At 36.9% G+C, this 21,605-nt stretch overlaps 1 protein-coding gene across 1 annotated transcript in view; it reads left to right on the forward strand.

The window, feature by feature from the left end:
• LOC114665710 (calpain-2 catalytic subunit-like) overlaps window positions 1-21,393 on the forward strand; it is a 73,688-nt gene extending 52,295 nt beyond the window's left edge. Inside the window, exons 11-21 of the mRNA XM_028820333.2 lie at window positions 827-838; window positions 3,198-3,409; window positions 7,609-7,648; window positions 10,122-10,187; window positions 10,542-10,599; window positions 12,258-12,322; window positions 13,926-13,994; window positions 14,783-14,861; window positions 15,430-15,546; window positions 19,329-19,387; window positions 20,620-21,393. Of these exons, the coding sequence (XP_028676166.1) occupies window positions 827-838; window positions 3,198-3,409; window positions 7,609-7,648; window positions 10,122-10,187; window positions 10,542-10,599; window positions 12,258-12,322; window positions 13,926-13,994; window positions 14,783-14,861; window positions 15,430-15,546; window positions 19,329-19,387; window positions 20,620-20,643 (801 nt within the window). The 3' untranslated portion in view covers window positions 20,644-21,393. The remainder of the gene's footprint in view (window positions 1-826; window positions 839-3,197; window positions 3,410-7,608; window positions 7,649-10,121; window positions 10,188-10,541; window positions 10,600-12,257; window positions 12,323-13,925; window positions 13,995-14,782; window positions 14,862-15,429; window positions 15,547-19,328; window positions 19,388-20,619) is intronic.
• Window positions 21,394-21,605: the final 212 nt, after the last annotated feature.

Below are 21,605 nucleotides of genomic sequence, written 5' to 3' on the forward strand. Positions count from 1 at the left end.
TACTGTTTACAGATTCACAAGTAAATTACAAGGTCAGAGGCATGTGTGAAGAAAGCCAGAGACTAACATCCCAGGAAATTTGATCCAGTAATTTTTCCTTTCTTGGTCTGCTTTTATTTGAACAAAGCAGTAAATTTGCTGGCTCAAGTATGTTATCAATAGGATATACTGGTTTTGCTACAGGTTATCTAATCAAAAATATGGGCAGCAGTATATAAAAGTATAAAATTACCTTAATTGCTTTATGGAAATGAGAAATATTCTGAAATAAGGTTTTCAGATCTTCTGCTGTTTAAGTTTATTCTTGAGCACTTTGGACATTTTTCCAAAATTTTCTTAGCTTAGTTTTTTTTAATGTTCTTTTCTTTGCAACCCTGATAACCTTTAATAGTGTGATGGTTTCTATAATGGTGCTGCCACAGTACATGCATCAGTTATTTACACAAGAGACCCCTTCTGATTTAATGGCATGTGGTTACAAATTCCACCATAAGAAGATATGAATGTATGTATTCAGCAGCAGAAGAACTGGAACCAGAGTTTGAGGGCTGTTAATAATATATGAGGATCGACCTCTAGAAACTGCACAGTAGTTCTAATATACAGGCAGGTAAATACTGAAAAAACAAAACACTGCAACAGAGGTAAAATGACAATTAGATGAGCAAGGTTAAGAGTGAAAAGGCATATAAGGGACAGACAGCATGTAAGAAGAGGGGCTAGCACAGAGTTCAGTATAGCACTGACAAAAAGCTGATTTTTTTAATACTGTTATTAAATTTTATACTTATTCTGAAAGATTTTTTTTTTCTTTTTTCTATTTCAGGTCCCCAAACAGGTATGCATCAACGATGGGAAGTAAACAGTTGCAGTGTCTCCTGAGCCTGAATCCAACAGGAAAGATTATTATCCAGGATAACATAAGAAACTGCAGTGAAATAATATTCCCTGAAAATCCATCAATGCTGCTTCCATGAATATGGATAGGCAATGTCTGTAGCACACGTAGTATGTCATCTAGGACATTTTAGTGTAGTTGGACCAAATTAATACTTTTCCAAGGGATACAGAGTATTCATCTCTGTTTGAGGAACTTTCAAATATAATTTACCTGGTGGAATAAAACAGGTCTTAGGTTATAAAACAGACAGCATGACTTTTCTAGACATTCTGGAACAGCAAGATAACAGGGCCCCAAGATATTTATGAGTAGACTTGCTCACAGATAGCCACTTTGCCAGGCCTCTAAGGTAGCTTTTAGGGTGGCTGCTCTTTCAAGACATCAGGTCCACAACAACCCCATGATGTCACAGACCGCTGCAACTTTGTAGTTTTGGCTGGATGGTCAGGTACAATATGCTACAGAATCCTCAGAAAGTATTAGGATCCTCCAAGTGTGTCATAGTTTCACTTTCTTTCTCTCTTACTCTAATGTCCTCAGTGAATTTAACTTATGAGCAATGGTTATAATAACAGGCCATAATGTTCCCCGCCTATCTATATTAGTATGGAGAAATAATGTCCAACTACCACCGTAGGTTTCTCTTTCTTACTGAGATCTCATTCCTAACCCCTTTCTTGTACCCCTCCCTTTTGCCAGCCAGGCAACCTCATATAATGCAAAAACTAATAATTTTCATAACAACACTTCACTGACAAAATAATACAGAAATCCATCCATCCATTGTCTCCCGCTTATCCGAGGTCGGGTCGCGGGGGCAGCAGCTTGAGCAGAGATGCCCAGACTTCCCTCTCCCCGGCCACTTCTTCTAGCTCTTCTGGGAGAATCCCAAGGCGTTCCCAGGCCAGCCGGGAGACATAGTCCCTCCAGCGTGTCCTGGGTCTTCCCCGGGGCCTCCTCCCGGTTAGACGTGCCCGGAACACCTCACCAGGGAGGCGTCCAGGAGGCATCCTGATCAGATGCCCGAGCCACCTCATCTGACTCCTCTCGATGCGGAGGAGCAGCGGCTCTACTCTGAGCCCCTCCCGGATGACTGAGCTTCTCACCCTATCTTTAAGGGAAAGCCCAGACACCCTGCAGAGGAAACTCATTTCAGCCGCTTGTATTCGCGATCTCGTTCTTTCGGTCACTACCCATAGTTCATGACCATAGGTGAGGGTAGGAACATAGATCGACTGGTAAATTGAGAGCTTCGCCTTGCGGCTCAGCACCTTTTTCACCACGACAGACCGATGCAGCACCCGCATTACTGCGGATGCCGCACCGATCCGCCTGTCGATCTCACGCTCCATTCTTCCCTCACTCATGAACAAGACCCCGAGATACTTGAACTCCTCCACTTGGGGCAGGATCTCGCTACCAACCCTGAGAGGGCACTCCACCCTTTTCCGGCTGAGGACCATGGTCTCGGATTTGGAGGTGCTGATTCTCATCCCAGCCGCTTCACACTTGGCTGCAAACCGATCCAGAGAGAGCTGAAGATCACGGCCTGATGAAGCAAACAGGACAACATCTAAAAGAGAAAGCCATTCTTGTTAGCATGGGTTCTATGGCAAAAAAACATGCCTTAGGAAGACAAAAGGAAACCTGTCCATTGCCTGGGACACAGATTTACTCACACTAGGCCAATAATCCGACACACCCTTATTTAGTATGTGAGAGAAAACTAGAAAACCCAGATGTGTATGTGAAGAATGTATAAACTACACATTAACAGTCCCCAGTGTGGAATTCAAACCTAGTCTCTGAAGATCTGAGGCAGTAGCAACACTAACCCATGAGCCAATATTGACTACATTACTGTGTGATTGGTCAAAACCAGAGATATGACATACATACATACATAATAAAGCAACACTAAAAATAATCAGTGCTCTGTAAATTTGGTACTTCACTGAGTAGTCCTTTTCAGTTAATCATAATATTATTATAATACTCCAGGCATCTAGGTTGAAATTAAAAACAATTAACTGTTTATGTAGTGTTTGCATGTTCTCCCTATTTTTATTTGCATTCTCTCCAGGTACTCTGACTCTCCTCTGACGTCCACGTTAAGTTAATGGACAACTCTAAATTATTCCAGTTGGAGTGACTCTGAGTGTGACTCTGAGATTTAGGATACAAATGATCATATTCTTTTCCACTGTTCTCCAGGTTATAAAATATTCTTTCTTGTTTTTAAAAAAATTATACTTTTTCAGTTTCTTTTGGGTGTCTTTTGTTTTTATCCTAACAGTTACATGGTCAACTGAACGTCCATTTAGACAAGAACTTCTTCCTCAGTCATGCCCAGACTGCCCGATCTGAGACCTTCATTAACATGCGAGAAATAAGCAACCGTTTCAAGCTGCCTGCTGGAGAGTACTTAGTCGTTCCTTCCACCTTTGAAGCTAACAAAGATGGAGACTTCTGTTTACGTGTCTTCTCAGAAAAGCAGTCCACTGCAGTGTAAGTTGCATCTTTAAATGTTTTCAAAAGAAATTATACACATTATAGCACATGCATCCATGAGTAAATTTGATTCCGGAGTAATGCTATAGCTACATATATTCAGTGTAATTATTATTATATTTAGCAGGTGTCTTTATACCCAGAGTGACTTTAAAAACTAGAATAATTTCAAGTACAAGAGACTTACTTTACAACATGGCAAAGACATATGCACTATATAAATTTACATTGAATTTAATTAAATAATCACACTGATAGATACTTAAAAAAGTAAAACAAAAAAATAACCAAGAAGACTAATTTAACAAACAGCCCTATTATAACTATAAATCTGCCCTTGAGGACTGAATATTACTAGTGAATAGTTTTTAGAAAATGTGGCAACTGGGCAATGTAATAAATTATTTTCTCTTGGTTTTAAATAATGTGCAGTAACATGATGGATAGTATGTGTTATGTTTGAATGGTAAATAGTACTTTCTTTTAAAGCTTATAAAGGACATTTGCTAGGGCCGGTTCACAAGTAGTTTTAACATTCATTAATGTACAAAGGGCTAAACCAAAGTCAACCAAAGAAACTAAGATCAAAACAATATATTTTCATTAAAGTGTTTGTTTTCTCCAGCACATCTGTCACAAAGTCATTATTAAAATATAATAAAATATGTAGAAATCACACTAAAACATGGCGTACGCACAAAAAAATTCAGATGCATAAAGACTGGGCATAAACAGTTCCACAAACTCCCCCTTTATAACCCCCAATCAATGTGATTTTTAACATACACACACACATCTACAGCCCCAACCCTACTCCTCCCAGAATTTCGACATTATGTATTTGAATATACTATTCAATATAAATAGCCCCTTCCATTCAGTGTTTTATTAAAAGACAATGGTAAAAGCACATGTAAAAAAGAAGAATTTCACCAACTGCGAAGTGGAGGCAAAGAAAAAATGTAATATTTGGTGACTTAAGCAGTGGTATGAGAAACAAAAGGAAGCTGAAGTTCAATTTCAGAAAATTGCGCAGTGCCAGAAATAAAAAAGAAGTGGTCAGATGTCAAAGTCAACATGAAAGACTAGTGTCTGAGTGTTATACAGAAGCATATTAGGGCCACAAAGGGAAAGAAAAATAAAGAAACAGTGAAGAAAAAAACAGTCTATGTTGAGATTAAAGTCAAAATGTTCCACTTCAATCTTGTAGTTTATTTTTTCATTCAAGTAGAATGCCATACACTTCATCTTGAAATCTATGTTTAATTTACTAGAGTTTCTCAAATCCTATCGTAACTAAAGTAGCATGTTAAATGCTTCATATTCTATGTGTTCCCTGACCCAGTCATTAATCACTATGTGCTTCTTAAACAGGCTTTCTTTTACGCCGACAGGAGCATGCAGGCAGTGCTTGCCACACAGAATACATTGCATTCATGATATTAGAGATCTCTAAACATTTTAGAATACTAAGATGTATACTTTATATCATCTTCATGAACAAATGCATTAAAGCATGTATTAAACAAGTGGGAGCACAGTGGCACAGCAGTAGCAATGAGCTGGTGTCCCATCCAAGGATTGTTCCTGCCTCCTGCAAGATGCTTGCTGGGATGAGTGCGACCCTGGATGGAAAAGTAGTAGTACTATCTCTGTCAAACATACCAATCCCCACTTCCTGTCCATTCCGTTTTCTTTCTCCACATAAACAATCCCCACACAATAAGTTTCTCTACAAAATGTAAAACCAGCTATAAGCTCATAATGCAGAATCGTCAAAACTTTTAAGGAACATTGAAAAATCTTTGTTATACATGTTTAATTATTCCATCCATCCAGGGTCACGCCAGTCCCAGCAAGCATAGTGCGTGAGGCAGGAACAATCCTTGGACAGAGTGCCACCTCATTGCTACCGCTGCGGGACTGTTCCCCCACATGTTTAATTATTAATAGTATACATTATTTAAATGAAGTTAAATTATGTATATTACATTTTACAGATAGATTGTTAATGCATTTCATCATAAAAATGATATCAAGTATACACCCTAGTATTCTAAAAGCACACAGCTCCAAAAGGATAGCTCTTGAAAATCTAAATCAACCTAGAAGCCAATCATAATCATCTGCAAATACACGCTCTCTTCTGTTTAGTTGAATTGAATTCTTTTTTTGTCATCGTATGGTACAATGAGATTCAATATGGAATTCCTCCATTAACTTATCCTTATTTTCCTATAAAATAATAAATAATAATAATACGATAAAAAAAATGAAAAATAAACTATATGAAAGCATAAGTACAATATACTGTACATGTATATACAGGGCAGGTGATTGTAATTATAAGCACCTGATAGACTAATTGAGTGCATTTATAGCTCTTGTGATGAAACTGTTTCTGACCCTCGAGGTCCGTGCAGGAAAGGCTCTGAAGCATTTGCCAGATGGGAAAAGTTCAAATAGACTCTGCGCGTGGGTGAGTGGAATCCATGCAGATGCTGGTGGCCTTCCTTGAGAAAGCGTGTGCCATAAATGTCCTCCAGGGCTGGAAGCAGTATCCCGATAATCCTCTGCGCTCTCGACACAACCCGCTGTAGAGCTTTCTGTTCACTGATCAGTGTTGACGCCATCTCGCCTATACTCTTTCTCTACATTCCAGCCTTTCTTCCTTCCCCTGATGGAAACATTGCCACTGCCTTAACTCCTCACTTTTAAGCTTTTGTCAGGAAATACTGTACCTGGTGGGCAACTGGTTCTACATGCCATGCAAAAGTCCTCAGGCTGAATGTCTACAGCATCTTCTGACAATCATGGACTATAAAAAGTTGAACTCCAGATAGGCTAACGTCCTACAATAACTTAAAGAAGGCCATCTGTATTCAATAAGGATTCCATAACAATTGCCAGTGATTTGTGAAGCTCCACATAAACTAGTAGAAAGTTTCCTGCTGCCTTCAAAATACTTCAGATTCTTAAAGCTCCCTAAGTTCATCAAGCAGCACCTCTCAGGTTGAAACCTTGGTCACTACCTGTGCTAATATCACAGCTTGCTGTTTCATTCACTTACATGGTTTGCCTCAACTTATGCATGACAGGATGAAAAAGTAATTTCTATAGGCTTTTCAGATCAATGATGGCTGCGGTTGTGGATGTGGTAGTAATGTGTCATTTTAACATTGTTAGTTTCAGCTGTATGCCGTTGCTTATTCTTAGAAAGGTTCTGAGACATTCCAGTATGAATTTCAATTTCCATTTTATTTTTATATAAAAAACAGGGATTCAATTACTATGTTGCTTTTACTCTGCAATTAATTATCACCAAAAGTTAACAGTTGCTTAAACCTTGTTTTTGATTTGGCTATAGCAACTGCAATTTAAGATTAAGCAGACAAAAAGCTGCCTCTCATTTTCACTTAAATTTCATTCCAGGTTCTCAGTTCATGAGTTGCAGTGGATTTCAAATTTTGGATGAGGAGCAGCACATGGCTGTTTTTCTTGAGTGATCTTGTAAGGTTGTAGATCATGACAAGGGCGTTATGTTGTGCCTTTGTTGTGCACAGGGACCAGAGCTGTATAAATGTATGCTGTGTACATGATTGCAGAGGTTGGATAATAACATAAGAGGTTGCCTTAACTGATTATCCATCCATTATATCCTAACTACAGGGTCATGGGGGTCTGCTGGAGCCAATCCCAGCCAACACAGGGTGCAAGGCAGGAAACAAACCCTGGGCTGGGCGCCAGCCCACCGCAGGGCACGCACATACACCCACACACCAAGCACACACTAGGGACAATTTAGGATTGCCAATGCAGCTAACCTGCATGTCTTTGGACTGTGGGAGGAAACCAGAGTACCCGGAGGAAACCCACGCAGACACGGGGAGAACATGCAAACTCCACGCAGGGATGACCCAGGAAGCGAACCCAGGTCTCCTAACTGCGAGGCAGCAGCGCTACCCACTGCACCACCGTGCCGCCCTCAGCTGATTATGATAATGTTAAATAGCTCATTTGTAATGTTTAGCGATTTACAGAACTCCATGGTACCTGTTGATAGTTTCAAGGATCTACTGTAATGTCAAATTGAGATTTAAAGTTTCTAAAAATGCTGTTTTTAGGCAAACTAGGTAACTTTTTCCATGTATGTAACAGATATTGGGCTGCATAAGTAACTGAAAATTATTTTTCAGGGCCTGTGATGATCCTGTTGATGCCAAGCTTGATGATCAGGTAAATGGAAAGAAAAAATTGCTTAATTTATTACCAGATATTCACTGAAATTATTTGAGATTCTCTGCACACTTTTTTATTTTGTAATCATATAGAAAATGTTGCCAATCTGCCGGCTGCATTTCTTCTTTGATAGCAGAAGATGCCATCTTTTTCAGTCTTTAACTGATGTAACTAAATGTTTAACTTTTGTAGAAGCATAAGGGACATGCCAGCCCTTTTAAACATAGACAAAAATATTTACTACAACAATGGGTTTTATAAAACATAACAAAGGAGGAATACATTTAAAATATAAAGTAGTAGAGAAGGAAAACAAAGTCCTTCAGTTCTACCGAGACTAAAACTTGCATGCTTTGCTGATGACTTCCCACTTTCCCAACTCCCAACACTAGCTAAAGGTTGCCTCTCGTTTTCTTTCTCCCTTTCCTCACATCTCTGGGCCCTCTAGTGAGTCTTTCCTACAATCATTTTCAGGGTTTGGGATACATTTTGAGGAGCTGTTTGGTTTTTTGCCAGGGAGAGGAACAACTGATACAGCCTCTCCATTGAGACAGCTAATAAAGTACAATTGAGAAAAACAGAAAAGGTTTGCATATTGGGTTTATTGATTTGGAGAAGTCTTATGATAGAGTGCCACCTAAAGAGGTCTGGAAGTGCATGACAGAGAAAGGTGTATCAGAGAAGTATGTGAGGATTTTCCAGGATATGTATGAGAGAGTGAGGTGTTGGGGATAACAGACAAGATTCCAATTAGAGTAGATCAGCACCAGTGGTCTTCTTTAAATCCTTGGCTATTTGATCTGGTTATAGATGAGTTGAGTCAGGGGATAAAAGACCAACCCCCCTGGTGCAGGCATTTTGCTGATGGCATTGTGTTATGAGGCATGAGAAAAGAGGAAGATGTAGAGAGGAAGTTGGAAGAATGAGGAATGGGCTTTGGACGGTAGAGGGTTGAAGATAAATAGGAAGAAGAGAAAATATATGAGGTTTAATGATGATCAGGATTCAGACGTTAGACTGCAGGAAGAGCTATTGATAGGAGTGGATAAATTTAAATATCTAGGATCAGTGGTAGCCCAGGATGGAAAACTAAATGCAGAGATAACCCATAGAGTGGAGTGTTGATGGAACAATTGTAGTAAGGTATCAGGAGCATTCTGTGATCAAAGAATTAAGCTGAAGGTTAAACATGAGGTTTTTAAGACAGTGGTAAGACCAGCAATGATGTATGGAGCTGAGATACTGGCAGTAAAAGGAGCGCAGGAGTAGAAGTTAGAAGTGGCAAAAATGAGAATGTTGAGATACATGCGTGGAGTTACAAAAAAGGGCAGAATAAGAAATGACATAATCAGAGATACAACAAAAGTGGGAGAAATATATATGATGGTAAAGGAAAATAGTTTGAAGTGGTATGGATATGTGATGAGGAGAGACAGTGAATATGTGGGCAAATGAGTAATGGGATTGGAAGTACGGGGGAAGAGAAAATGAGGGAGGCCAAAGCAGAGGTGGATGGATAAAGTAACAGAAGGAAAAGGGCTTGACTAGTGAGGAGGTGCAGGACTGAGCTGGTTAGAGAAGGATGAGACCCCACTTAGAAGTGGGAAAATATGAAGAGCAAGAAGAAGAAGAAAGCATACAAGAAGAAACCATTCAGTTAACTCAAGTTCTTTTAGGTATTGAATGATGACACTGTCCTGGTATCTAATCAGGAAATTTTAAATTTGTTGAAGTTTCCACTCCAGCAGAAAAGCATGCTAGCCTTTTTTGGTATCCCAAAATCTGTCTGAGAATTTTCTTATTGATTTCTATCTTCAATGCTCTTCTTCTACTTTCTAGTGTCCTCAAATACATGATTCACTATTTAACTGAAAAATTCTGCTAGATCAATATTAATTTTCTCTTGTAAAATGCAAAAGATCTGGATTACCTTACTAAAAATGAAAGAGGTTTAGATCCCTCAGCCTATCAGAAGAGGACAAGCTCTTTAGTTGTGGAAAGACAATGGTAGCTGCCCTTTTCTGTACAGCTTCTAGTGTTGCTCCTTTTTGTGGTGGTTGTAACTGACCAAATTCAATCTTACTATAAGGTTATACAATATTAGCCTTACATTCCTTGATTTGTATCAAACTCTATGAACAGTTTCAACAATGGTTTACTTGCTGCAATCTAGTGCTTTGAGGGAACAGTGCTGATTTTACTCACAGTTCCCATCACCTCTCACTACTTGTGATTTTGTAGGAGATTTGTAGGAGATATTTTTAAGTCACGGACAGGGCACATTTCCTTTTAGGCCAGTTACTGGGGGCCAAACATGTTTTTGCCATTTCCATCACCAAGGCCTTTTTAACTCTAACAACCACTCATAAATTCTAATCAGGTCTATTTTAAAAGTTTCAGCCACAGTAATTAAAGGAAGGCAGTACATTCCACTTGACTGATTTTAATTTCTAATTCTTTTTCCAATTAGGAACTTGTCCCATTGAGTGAAATTGATGCACAGTTCAAGAATCTGTTTACCAGGCTGGCAGGGGAGGTAATGTGTTCAAATACTGACGGTCATAATACCTCCATAAAGTGAGATTTAAATCTCTCAGATAAATATATAACTATTGTATATAATGGAACAATGTAAGTTAACTTAGTGCTTTTTAGAAGACATTGATTCAGTGTGATCATTCACTTTAGTTTTTTGTTTTCTTTTTCAATATTTCGTTTCTTTCTTTTTACTGCATTTTATTTTTTGTGACCCAAATTATAATATCTAACACTATATTCAACCAGCCTTTGTATTTAATTACCAATTACACTTAGTGTTGTCAACTTTTATTGGAACTTTTTTCATTAATGTATAGCTTAGTCAAGTGTTTTTTGTTTTCAATTTTCACAGGACATGGAAATCTCTCCACATGAACTCAGAACTATACTAAACAATATTGTATCAAAGCGTAAGTTTTTACTTGTTTTAAACAAAGCTGACTTTTAAATTAGTATCAATATATATTTTTCTGCCAAGTCCAACTTTCAAAATATTCAATTCAGCTTTATTCTTTGTTTATTCATTCATAATGCCTTCTACGGTGAACAAACAGCTATAAAGATGTATTAATATTATAACCAACAAAAAAAACAAAGCCAAAAAAACACCAACAAAAACCTTACTACATAAACATGTCTAACATATATTTACTTATAAAGACATTCAATACAATTTTTAAAAAATCATTATGACTATTAAGGTTTTTAAAGCTCAGAAGACAACAGAGGAAAAAAAAGTGCAGAATATACATGAGAAAGGAGAGGTGACATTATTAACAGTGAATAGCACAGGCCAGCTCATCAAATTCTGATGCAATATTACTGAAACAAGATGTTTCTGTAGCCTAATGTTAAGTACCACCTTTTATACCTACTTAATCCATTAGACCGCACCTTATATTAAAATAAAAACAAAAAATTTAAAAAGTGTAGTAACTGCCATAGAAAAGGACTGCATGTTTTCAGTCAATCATTGGGCATATTTATTCACACCATGTGTCCACCCATCCATTTTCTAAACCTACTTTATCCAATTTAATGGATTTGCAAAACAAATCTGTTAGTACACTAATCCTGCTTTATTGATGTGATGAAATATTGCAAACTATTTTTATTAAAACATTCAGGTGGTACACAATGTTGATTTCTTTGGAGATAAGTATTGTTTTGGGTATTAACTACATGATATGGATTAGATTAGATTACATTAGATTAGATTAGATTAGATAAACTTGATTAATCCTAAAGGAAAATTCAGATGCATACAGCATCAGAAACTTAAACAAGGATACAGACTCACAGGACAAATCATACAGCCAATCAATCAATAAATAAATATTGTTCAGATATTTCAAAATGAGTTTAAAGAGTACATCCAGAGGAAACACTGAATTGCCTCATAGCATTTGGGCAAAGAAAAAAAAACAAAAACAGTGGCACACTGTGGTGGAATGAATCTGTGGCTAAGAGTGATCAAAGATAGCACCTCCTGGAGGGGATGGAGGGAATTTTTCATGATGACATTCAATTTTGCCATCATCCTCTTTTCCACTACACCTTCCAGTGTGTCCAAAGATTGTCATGTGATAGAGCAGGCTTTCTAGATAAGTTTGTTCATGCATTTTGCTTCTTTTGAGTTCAAGTTGTTTTCCCAGGAGACTGCAGTGTAGAACAACATTCTGTCTTCTGTGGACTGCTGCATGCATCAAATATTCTACCTCACAGCTCCAGAAGTCTAGGGTAGTTTCTGAATCCTTTCAGTCTAGTTGAGGAGTTTCCTTGTTCTCCCTATTCCATCTGTGGATGTTACTATGGTCAAAATGCTCTGTTATCCAGTCCTGGTTCTTGCCTTGCATAATATGATAGCAGAACAGATTCCCATACCTGACAGGTTAAGTAGATGGATGGACAGATGGATGAACCCTCTGACACAGGCAGGTCAGCCAGCTATCAGATTATGTACATTTTGACTTTTCCCAATTTTGTATCAGACTATAAAATCAAAGCAAGTTATTTTTTCCTTTCTTAGTTATACATCATTATTTTACAACACTATTATGTTTTACAGGCACTGATATCAAAACTGATGGGTTCTGTTTGGACACCTGCAGAACTATGGTCAATCTTATGGATGTATCCTAAATTTTGGTCTGGTATTTTAAATTATATTGCTTACTTTTTGGATATGTATATATTTCTAGTGGTAACAAAAAAACTTGATAAAGAATATGAATTCATAATGTAACTAAACTGAATCAATTCAATTAATATGATTTAAGAAATGACAATTTAACCTATTACTCTTATCATAAGAAAATTAAATTAATTCAGCAGTTCACATTCTGAAGTTAGAAATGACTTTCCTAAAAATGTTTTTGATTAGAGGCACAAAAAAAGAATAAAGACACAATAGCATGCCAGTCCAGTGTATAACCCACAAATTATTCTCTGGTTGTGAAAGTACCTACTAAGTTTGGAAGAATCATTACGCTGGTCTGCACAAACATTCTCTGCTGTATTGCTTGACCAGGGCAGGTGATGTGAAAAGTGATAGTTACAGTTTATCAATCAATCACTAAAAACACATGGGGGTTAACACCTTTAAAAACGGCATGGACTACAATCTGTGAGAGTTCAAAGTAAAATTCAAAAACCATTTATATATGAAGAGAATCATCACATTTTCTCTGCTTTTTGTGGAGTGTGCTCGATGTGTTGTTATTGCTATATGAAAGATCCAACTCACTTTACAAATGTACCGATAAATTTAACAACTGTCCAGGTTATCACTGAAACGAAAAAGGTTGGATAAAAGTGTTAGTATGGTAGAGGCTTTAGAGGAAACACAACTTAAGGCTAAAGAACTGGGAGCTGAGAAGAAATAGAAAATAAGATAAGAAAATAATTGTCATCGAAATGAGTAGCAAAAAAAAATTAGATTTCTGAAACCTCTGGTCAGTTGCAGATGACAAAAAAATGTGTTTATAAGTGTGATGGACAATAAGGATGCAACAAATGAACTGCTGGTTCAGGATCACTATGTTGATTGCAAAAGATGGACAGGATGTGGTGAGTACAGTATGTACAGTTGAAAAATATTTTAGGGAATATTGTTATTGAAAGTGCCAGAAAGGCTTATTTAAATGTCAGCTAGGTGGACAACTACAGGAACGGCTTTTATGCAATCACACATCACATCTTTGCTACCACTGTCATATTTCTTTAAGCTCACCTATGGGGACTGAAGACATAAGGATAAGTCGGGATCTGGGATGACTGAGCATATTTTCAATGGTTTTAATGGTGTTTTTGTTTATTTTAGTCTTTATGCATTGTTTTGTTTCAGCATCATTTGTTGGTGAAACTGGTGTGCCATACGTATCTTTGCTGTGCAGTTCTTTCTTTAGTGTAAAGGCAGGCTGTGATAGTTTTTGAGTAAAAGTAAACAAATCCAAATTAGAAAAGAAAGAACAAATAAAAAAAAATCAAAAAGATACAAAAACTGGAATTTTTGTATTTCTTTTCTGATATCCTAAAAGAGTTTAAATGTGATCCCTCACTAACTAAAGGAACAAAATGAGGTTGACATTGCTCTGAACACTGGTTGTTACTTTCCATTAGTGTCAAAAACCACATACAGAGCAGTTAAGTAAGTTGGTAGAAAAGAAAAACATGTTGACATAAAACTTTGCAGTTACAGCAATGCCACAATGTATCAACCTTAACACATAAAAAGACATCTGGAAACGGTAAACTTGGACTGCAGGATTTTGCAACATTGTGGAAGAAAATCCAGAAATACCTGGTGAGGAATTTATTGTTTCTGTTATTTTAATTCTGACTTAATTCATTCACTAAAAAAATGCCCCTTTTCCAAAAACTAAACATGTTTACTAAATAAAGTGTTCTCTGAAAGCAGGTGGCTACATTATTGTAAAAGCTCTGTCAACCTATCCATCAATCCAGTTTTGTATAGGTTTGGTCTCACTACAGAGTTATGGGAAATTGATGCCTGTTCCTGCACCATGGGGCATAAGGCAAGAATGAATTTAGGATGAGTCCAAAATTGCAAAGCATGCCATACTCATATATTCATCAACACTTGCTTATCCATCCATCCAGTAGCTGTACTCACTTTGTATTATATAAGGGAGCTGAGCACCAGTGTCTGTCCCAGCAGTATCTGTTGTAGGATGGTAACTAATACTGGGCAAGGCATACTCTCCAGCATCAAAGGCATTTTGCTAAGAAATTCTTGTTACCTTTGATGAATTCCTTTCCAGTCCCCACCAAATTGTAATCCCACAGCTTCTCACCCCTCCACAACCTCCTTCTACTTACAATGACATTAGGAGAGACTCTTCATCTAGCCGATTTTCTCTTCTATGTGCTGCCTGTTCTGTGTCACTTTACCACTGCTTTTGTCACCATAATCTATCATACTATGAGCATGATTTCTCTGTCTTATTGCTTATCATTGTTAGTCTTAGATAATTTGTTTCAAACACTAAGTAAACAATTTAGATGCATAATGGTCTAATAACATATAAAGTTATGACCATTAACCAAAAATGATTGAAATTCATTTTGCAGGAAATCTATAAGAAGAATGATCTGGACCATTCTGGTACAATGAGCACACCAGAAATGCGGGCAGCTTTAAGAGATGCAGGTACTGTATGTAATGTAAAACTGTTACCAAAGAAAGGTAATACTGTCTTATAGGCTGTTGATATAGCACAAGACACATCTCACATATTGTAGGTTATGTTTCATGTCTGACATTAGGCCTACTGTATTACCAATGAGGATTGTATACATCTAGGTTTTTAATATACAAAAGCTAAATTAAATAAGCTATATTAAATGTTCACTTCAGACCAACCAACTTTTAGTTTTTTTTTAAAACTGTATCATTTTGTGGAGTTGTGGATATTTATTGATATGTTTTTGTAGATTTAAATAAAACTGAGGAAAAAGATTCTGCCACAATGGAACAGCGTAAATTCTCTGCAGTGTGGGTTTAAGATTGTTGGTTTAAATCCCATTACTGATGCAGTGGGACCATGAGTATCTCACTGCACCCTACCCATGCTTCAAGTGGAAAAACAAACAAAATGTAACCAACTCTGTCACAATGTTGTTAGTCGCCTTGATTAAACAAGTCAGCCAAATAATAAAATAAATAATAATTAGTCACACTTACTTATTGAGTATTTCTTTTTTTCCCCACTCTTTAGGTTTTACCTTGAACAAACGTATGCATGAAGTTATTATTGCACGATATGCAGAACCAGACCTGACCATGGATTTTGACAGCTTTGTTCTTTGTTTAATTCGTCTTGAGCATATGTTTAGTAAGTAACACTTCACCAATATCAAATTTTAAAAGATTCAGTCATGTATACTCAACATTATTGACATCATGTCACAGTGATGGTGCTTTACTGTTTACCAAAAGGAACCAAATAAAGGGGTTTTGACCATGGCAGTTTGAAACAAAAATCTGTCATATTTATATTCTTAAAGTCCACCTTGAAGAATCTAAAATATATCTTAAATTTGATGATCTTGATAAGTAAATTTGACATGCACAAGTCTGAATATTACCATTGTACCCATCTTTTACTTAGTCTAAGTAAGTTTTTAATTGTGTATTCACTCTTCTAAACATTTAAATAAAAAAAGTCTGGATACTTTTAGATTTTAATCAAAAAAAATTAAATGACGTGATTATATTTCTCTCATTGTATTTTCTACTATTGTCTCATGTTACCTTTTACTGTTGTCCCATTTCCACTATAACTGTTTCTTAAAATGTGAAAGAGTACGCAACAATGAGATCTCCCAAGAAAAACTGTACAGTACTGCACTATAAAGTTGCTATAGTTGTCCCTTTGAGTTAAAAATAGACTTTCCAGAGGCGTCCAAGGAGACTTTGAAAAGAAAGAGAGCATAACCGTTATGCAGAATCATAGTGAGTACTACATTTGACACACAGCAAATGTCCTGTTCACTTTAATGCTAATGTGCAGTTTTTTTGGGAATACTTGGTTCACTAAAGTTACATCCATTTTAAAGTGACTTAAAACTCTAATAAAAGCAGTCATCATCATATCTTATCACACCACTGCCGTATCCAGGTAAGAGCGGCGTCATTAGCATCCTTAAGATCTTCATCGGCACATGTAGGGCCTCGGGAACATTCATGGAGAATGTGGTCCATTGGGTGGGCTCACCACAGGGACATCCAGTGCTTGTTGTGAGGCCCCACCTAAATAGGTTGTCCCTTGTTTTGCCCACCTTTGACCTAGTTTGGTTAAGCGTGACCCAGTCTTTCCTAGAGAGGGATGTTCCATTGGGTAGATGTTCTTGAGGTGTAGGAAGAGATTCATTGGGAGGGCTACAGTCAGTCTCTCGCCACCTCTCGAGCCTATGTTTTGTGGACTGCTTTGGATTAAGGGGTTCCACTGTGGCGAAACTCCGACGAGAAGGTAGTCGGTGATTTACCTCCTGGTGATGGTGAAGTGGGTGTCTGGAGTCCATCAGTTGCTTGAACCTTTCTACTCTTGAACTACTTTCTTGTCGTATATGGGGAGGTGCAATTCCGGCCAGCCTGTATAAAGCAGGAAGGCACGTTGTTCGCAATGTGCCGGTGATGATTCGGCATGCACTATTTAGCTCGGGGTCAACCTGGTTGGCATGGGTTGACCTAGCCCACACTGGTGCACAATACACTGCTGTTGAATAACAGAGTGCCATGGCCATTGACCGCAGGGTCTTAGGGTCTGCTTCCCAGGATCTGTTTGCTAGCTTGCTAAGGAGATTATTCCTGCTGGATATCTTCTTTTTGAGTTTAAAAAAATGTTCTTTAAAAGACAGTGTCCTGTCCAGAGTGATGCCTAAGTAAACAGGATGTTTGGTGTTCTTCAGTACTTCGTTATTCCACCTAATCTCTAGAGTTGTGTTTGATTGTCTATTGTTAAGATGTACAGATCTGTGTCTTCCCTGGGTTGGCATTAAGGAACAATTTAGTGTAATACTCTGAGAGGTTGTTGAGGGCATTGGTAAGTCTCTTTTGGATATCTTGGAAGGAAACAGACTGGGAGGCTAAGCAGAGATCATCCGCATAAATGAGCCTCCTAATGTTGGTGAACACAGGCTGGTCGTTGGTATAGATATTGAACAGAACAGGAGCCAGCACTGAACCTTGAAGAAGTCCATTTTTCTGATTCCTCCAGCGACTCTTTTTACCGTCCATTTCTACGTAGAACCTTCTGTTGACCAGTAGTGACTCGATTATATGAACTAATGGACTGTTTTGTATGGTTCTAGCAAATTTCAAAAGAAGTGCTCTGTGGTTCACTGTATCATAGGCAGTGGAAAGGTCTACAAATACTGCCCCTGTAATTAGTTTCTATTCAGTGTTACAATATCTGGTTTTAAAGTTTTAAAAAATGTGGCACCCATGTGCACTTCCAGGTAGACAGCAGCAGTGGGCTTGGAAGGGATAAAGATATTAAGAGACCGTAGAAATAGAGGGAAAAACAAGAGCTGAAAAAAAGACAGCTTTAAAAAAACAGGAGAAATTTGATAAAAGAAAAGGTGTGTTTGGGGGCTTACTCAACTGCTTTGAAAGCTTGAATATTTTCTTTTTTTTTTATTTACTTATGTAAGAGACATGTCCCACATTTTTGTCTGTTTATTATTTTTGTAACAAAAAGTCAGGTCAAAATAACTCTAATAATAAAATGTAATTCCATATATTAGCATAGTACACATGATACATTTTTGTTTGGTAATAGCCTTTTACAACATCATGTTGTTAAAAACTTAAGCCCAAGTAGGTTTGTGGTGGCTGAAATGGAATTTCACAGACACCGGGTTTCACCTTAGGTAATGTAAAAATTGCACTTTTTGCACATATCCTCACTCTGACACACTAACACTGAGGGCTTTCAGTCAACAAATTATTCAGCATAAGTGTGTCAAGAAACGCTACTGGTATTCCTTTATACCAACAGCAATATGCCCACATAATGCCTCACTGTGACTGTGACATCCATTCTGGTGTGTGTTCAGACCAAAGTGTGTGTGCATTTATTTATTTATTTATTTAAAGATCTTCAGTAAAAGGCCAAATTTTCCCATGAGGACAAATAAAGCTACATCTATCTATCTATTGTTATTTATTGGTTGTAAATGTTTTATGGCTATATGTAGTTTATACTTTATTTCCTAAGCATAAGCATTTTTAAATAAGTATCCACTGGAGAATTAAAATCTGTTGATTCAAGCTAAACTTGTTGGCTGCAATGGAATATATATAATAGCAATACAGTATATATAATAGCAGGTCACTGTGTTGCTTTGCCTATAAATTACATAGTGTTAGTTATATATTGAAGTACTATAATCTGCAACTAATGCAGCCATGAGGATGTTTTTGGTGTAATGTAAAAAACAGGTATATGTACAGTATATTCACTCAGTGTTTACAGAACCATGCTTGCATAGCTCCTCTCCTATTTTATTAAATTTCTAGATAAGTTAAAGTGACTTTTTGCTTTCCTTGCTTGTATTTTTTACTTTTATGGTAACAAATATGTTGCTTACTTGGCATGATTCAAGCAGCATGATAAGTGAGTCGGTACAATTAAGTTACTGCTATTGCTTATATAGGCTGCATCAGGTATAAAGCCTCCGTTATCTGGGGTACTCGGCAGGCATTTCACTAACCTTTATTGGGAATCTGTTTTGCTATAAGGAGCGGCAACTGGATAAATTAAAAAGGAAACTACACAAAATAGACAAACTGAAATAACCTCTCTCAAGGTAAATTTGAAACAGTAAACTAATTTGTAAAATTCACACAGAATGTTTCTCTCTTTTAATATAGATGACTTTGAAAATTCAGTAATGCATTCCATTGTGAGTTTCTGAAATTTTAAAAATGTGTACAGTATGATCTATTCAAGATATTTCAAATAAAATGTACCTTCTTTGTGTTTCTTTAAAGAATAACTGCAATGCAATCAGTGCACTGGCAAGCAAAGTTGTTTCATGAGGACATGCATAATTTTTTATGACGCTAAAATGTTAAAAATGTCACTGATACCAAAATTGTGTTTTATCATAGGAATCTTTCAACATCTGGACAGTGCAAAGAATGGAACTGTGGAGCTAAACTTTTTCCAGGTAAAGTAATGGCCTCTTAAATTAGAATTTTCTCTTATACTACCACTATAGTGATAATCAGACTCTCAACTTTCAGCTGAAATTAGGGATTCAGACTTAGTTCACTGAACTTGTGACGCAGCAGTTCTTATCACTTCACATAAAATCCACTATACCTGTAAAAGGGAAGATTAAGAAAAAACAACAGTTCCTTCACTAAATTACCACTTTGATATCTTCCATTCAGTCAGGCTTGCATAATTTTATCCATCTACTCCTTCAGCCCTCAGAGATTTTCAGCTGCTCTTTGTTCACAAAAGAGAGACAGACAGCTTTGTACTATGACAAGGGATTTGCTATTTAAGTTAAAATGTATTCCACTGAACATGACTTAAATCAGATTTTAAGATTCTTCTAAACCTCCAGACTGTTATCAGTTATCCAGACCGATGCAACAAGAGATATTTTCTCAGGAAATAAAAGCTACTTTAAATGTTTATACTGTTTTTTTTTCAATGCTTTCTACTTGCATTTTTGCAATTTGAGTGGGCATTGAGTAGACTGCTTCATAGTGCCATAGACTTAGCTTCAATTGCTAACCAGGGACTCCCATTGATGATTTTTCATATTCAGGAGTAGATTAACCATACACTTTGGTTTCCATCCCAATGTTATGCAGATTTAAACACTAAACTGACCCAGTGTGCGTCAGTGTGTGAAATGTACTGTTGTGAACTTGTGTGTTATCCAGGTTTTCTCCTGCCTCGTCTGTTCTGCTGCTTCTTTCTCTGTAGTGGAAGAAGTGGATTCAGTTAATGAATGGTTGTTGCAAATTAAATTTGTTGCTTGCCTCAGTCAATACTTATGCAGTATATCTACTAAATTTTGGCTGCAGATTTTAAGGTCTCTTACACTTATGAAAGGCTTCTGTTATTGTGCTGTATAAAGGGTGCATATCAAATAAAGACTGTTTAATTGATTATGATAAGCAGAAACAGGGTTTTACAAAAATATTTTCTGAAACCTGTTCATGACATTCTCAGAGCTTCTTAATCTAATTCATGGTCAGGCAACGGTGGGCATCACCCAGAAACTAACTCTGGGTGAGGTGCCAGTCCTTTGCAGGTTCATTTCATGTACATCTGCCTGTTTTAGAACTGCTCAATAACCTAACTCATACAATACTGAAATGTAAGAGGACCGTTCTAAAAACTAAAGTATGTTAATTTTTTCCCATCTTTCTTTTGTTACAGTGGATCAGCCTTACATTGATCTAGAGGACTAACCAGGGGAATTGCTGATACAAATTTAATTTGAGGATAAAGCAACATTTTATTAGATCCCTACATAACCACTACTTTTAAACATGCATATGCGTGGGAATGTCATTTGGTTTGCATTATATTACTGTTTGTTTTGTTGTTTTTTTAAATGGGCTGAAGTAATAAACATTTTTTGGGTGATAATCATTTCGATTTTTGTTCCTAAACATTTTTGCATTTATTGATTATGCCAATATCCACATTTTGATACTTTGGGCAGTCCTTATGTTTACTTAAGGAATATTCTGTTTTCTTCTCACTTCTTCGCTGTTGTGAAAGGTGCATAGCAATAGTGTTGCCACATCTGCTATTATAAGAAACCAGACAGATCAGCAGCAGTGCAGCATCCCAGCTCTTTAATGCCAGGTTTGATTCTTGGTTCAAGTGCCTTGCAATTGAAGTTTGCATGCTTCACCCTTCCACATACCTGAGCTTTTTGTTTATATTTCATTTTACTCTAATAGACCAAAGTCAGTTTGACTAGAGGTGCTAAATTGTTCTTTGGTTTATGGGTGTCTTTTTATATCACCCAATACTGTACTGTATCAACATATTTTATTATAAAAAGAGAAATGTACAATAAAAGAAGAATTAAACCTTCTGGTCAATTGAAATGGTGCTCAACACCTTTAGTCTGTTCTATTTGTTCCTAAAATAATGTAATACTAAATGTTTAATTAAATAAAAGTACACTGAACAAAATGATTTGTTTTTACACAGACCACCCTTGGTATGTCATTGTTTTCTTCCTTCCATTAACTGTCATGTGCAATTTTTGTGTGTTAGAAGGCAAGTATCAACAATAATATCAAAGATGTGCTTATAATGGTGTTAATGCCCAACTAAAAAGATGCAGTTGTCATATTGCACTTGAAACTAAGTGTTGTCTCCTCATTTTACACAATTCAGTAATATCA

Source organism: Erpetoichthys calabaricus, chromosome 15, assembly GCF_900747795.2.
Source record: "Erpetoichthys calabaricus chromosome 15, fErpCal1.3, whole genome shotgun sequence".
NCBI classification, from domain to species: Eukaryota; Metazoa; Chordata; class Cladistia; order Polypteriformes; family Polypteridae; genus Erpetoichthys; species Erpetoichthys calabaricus.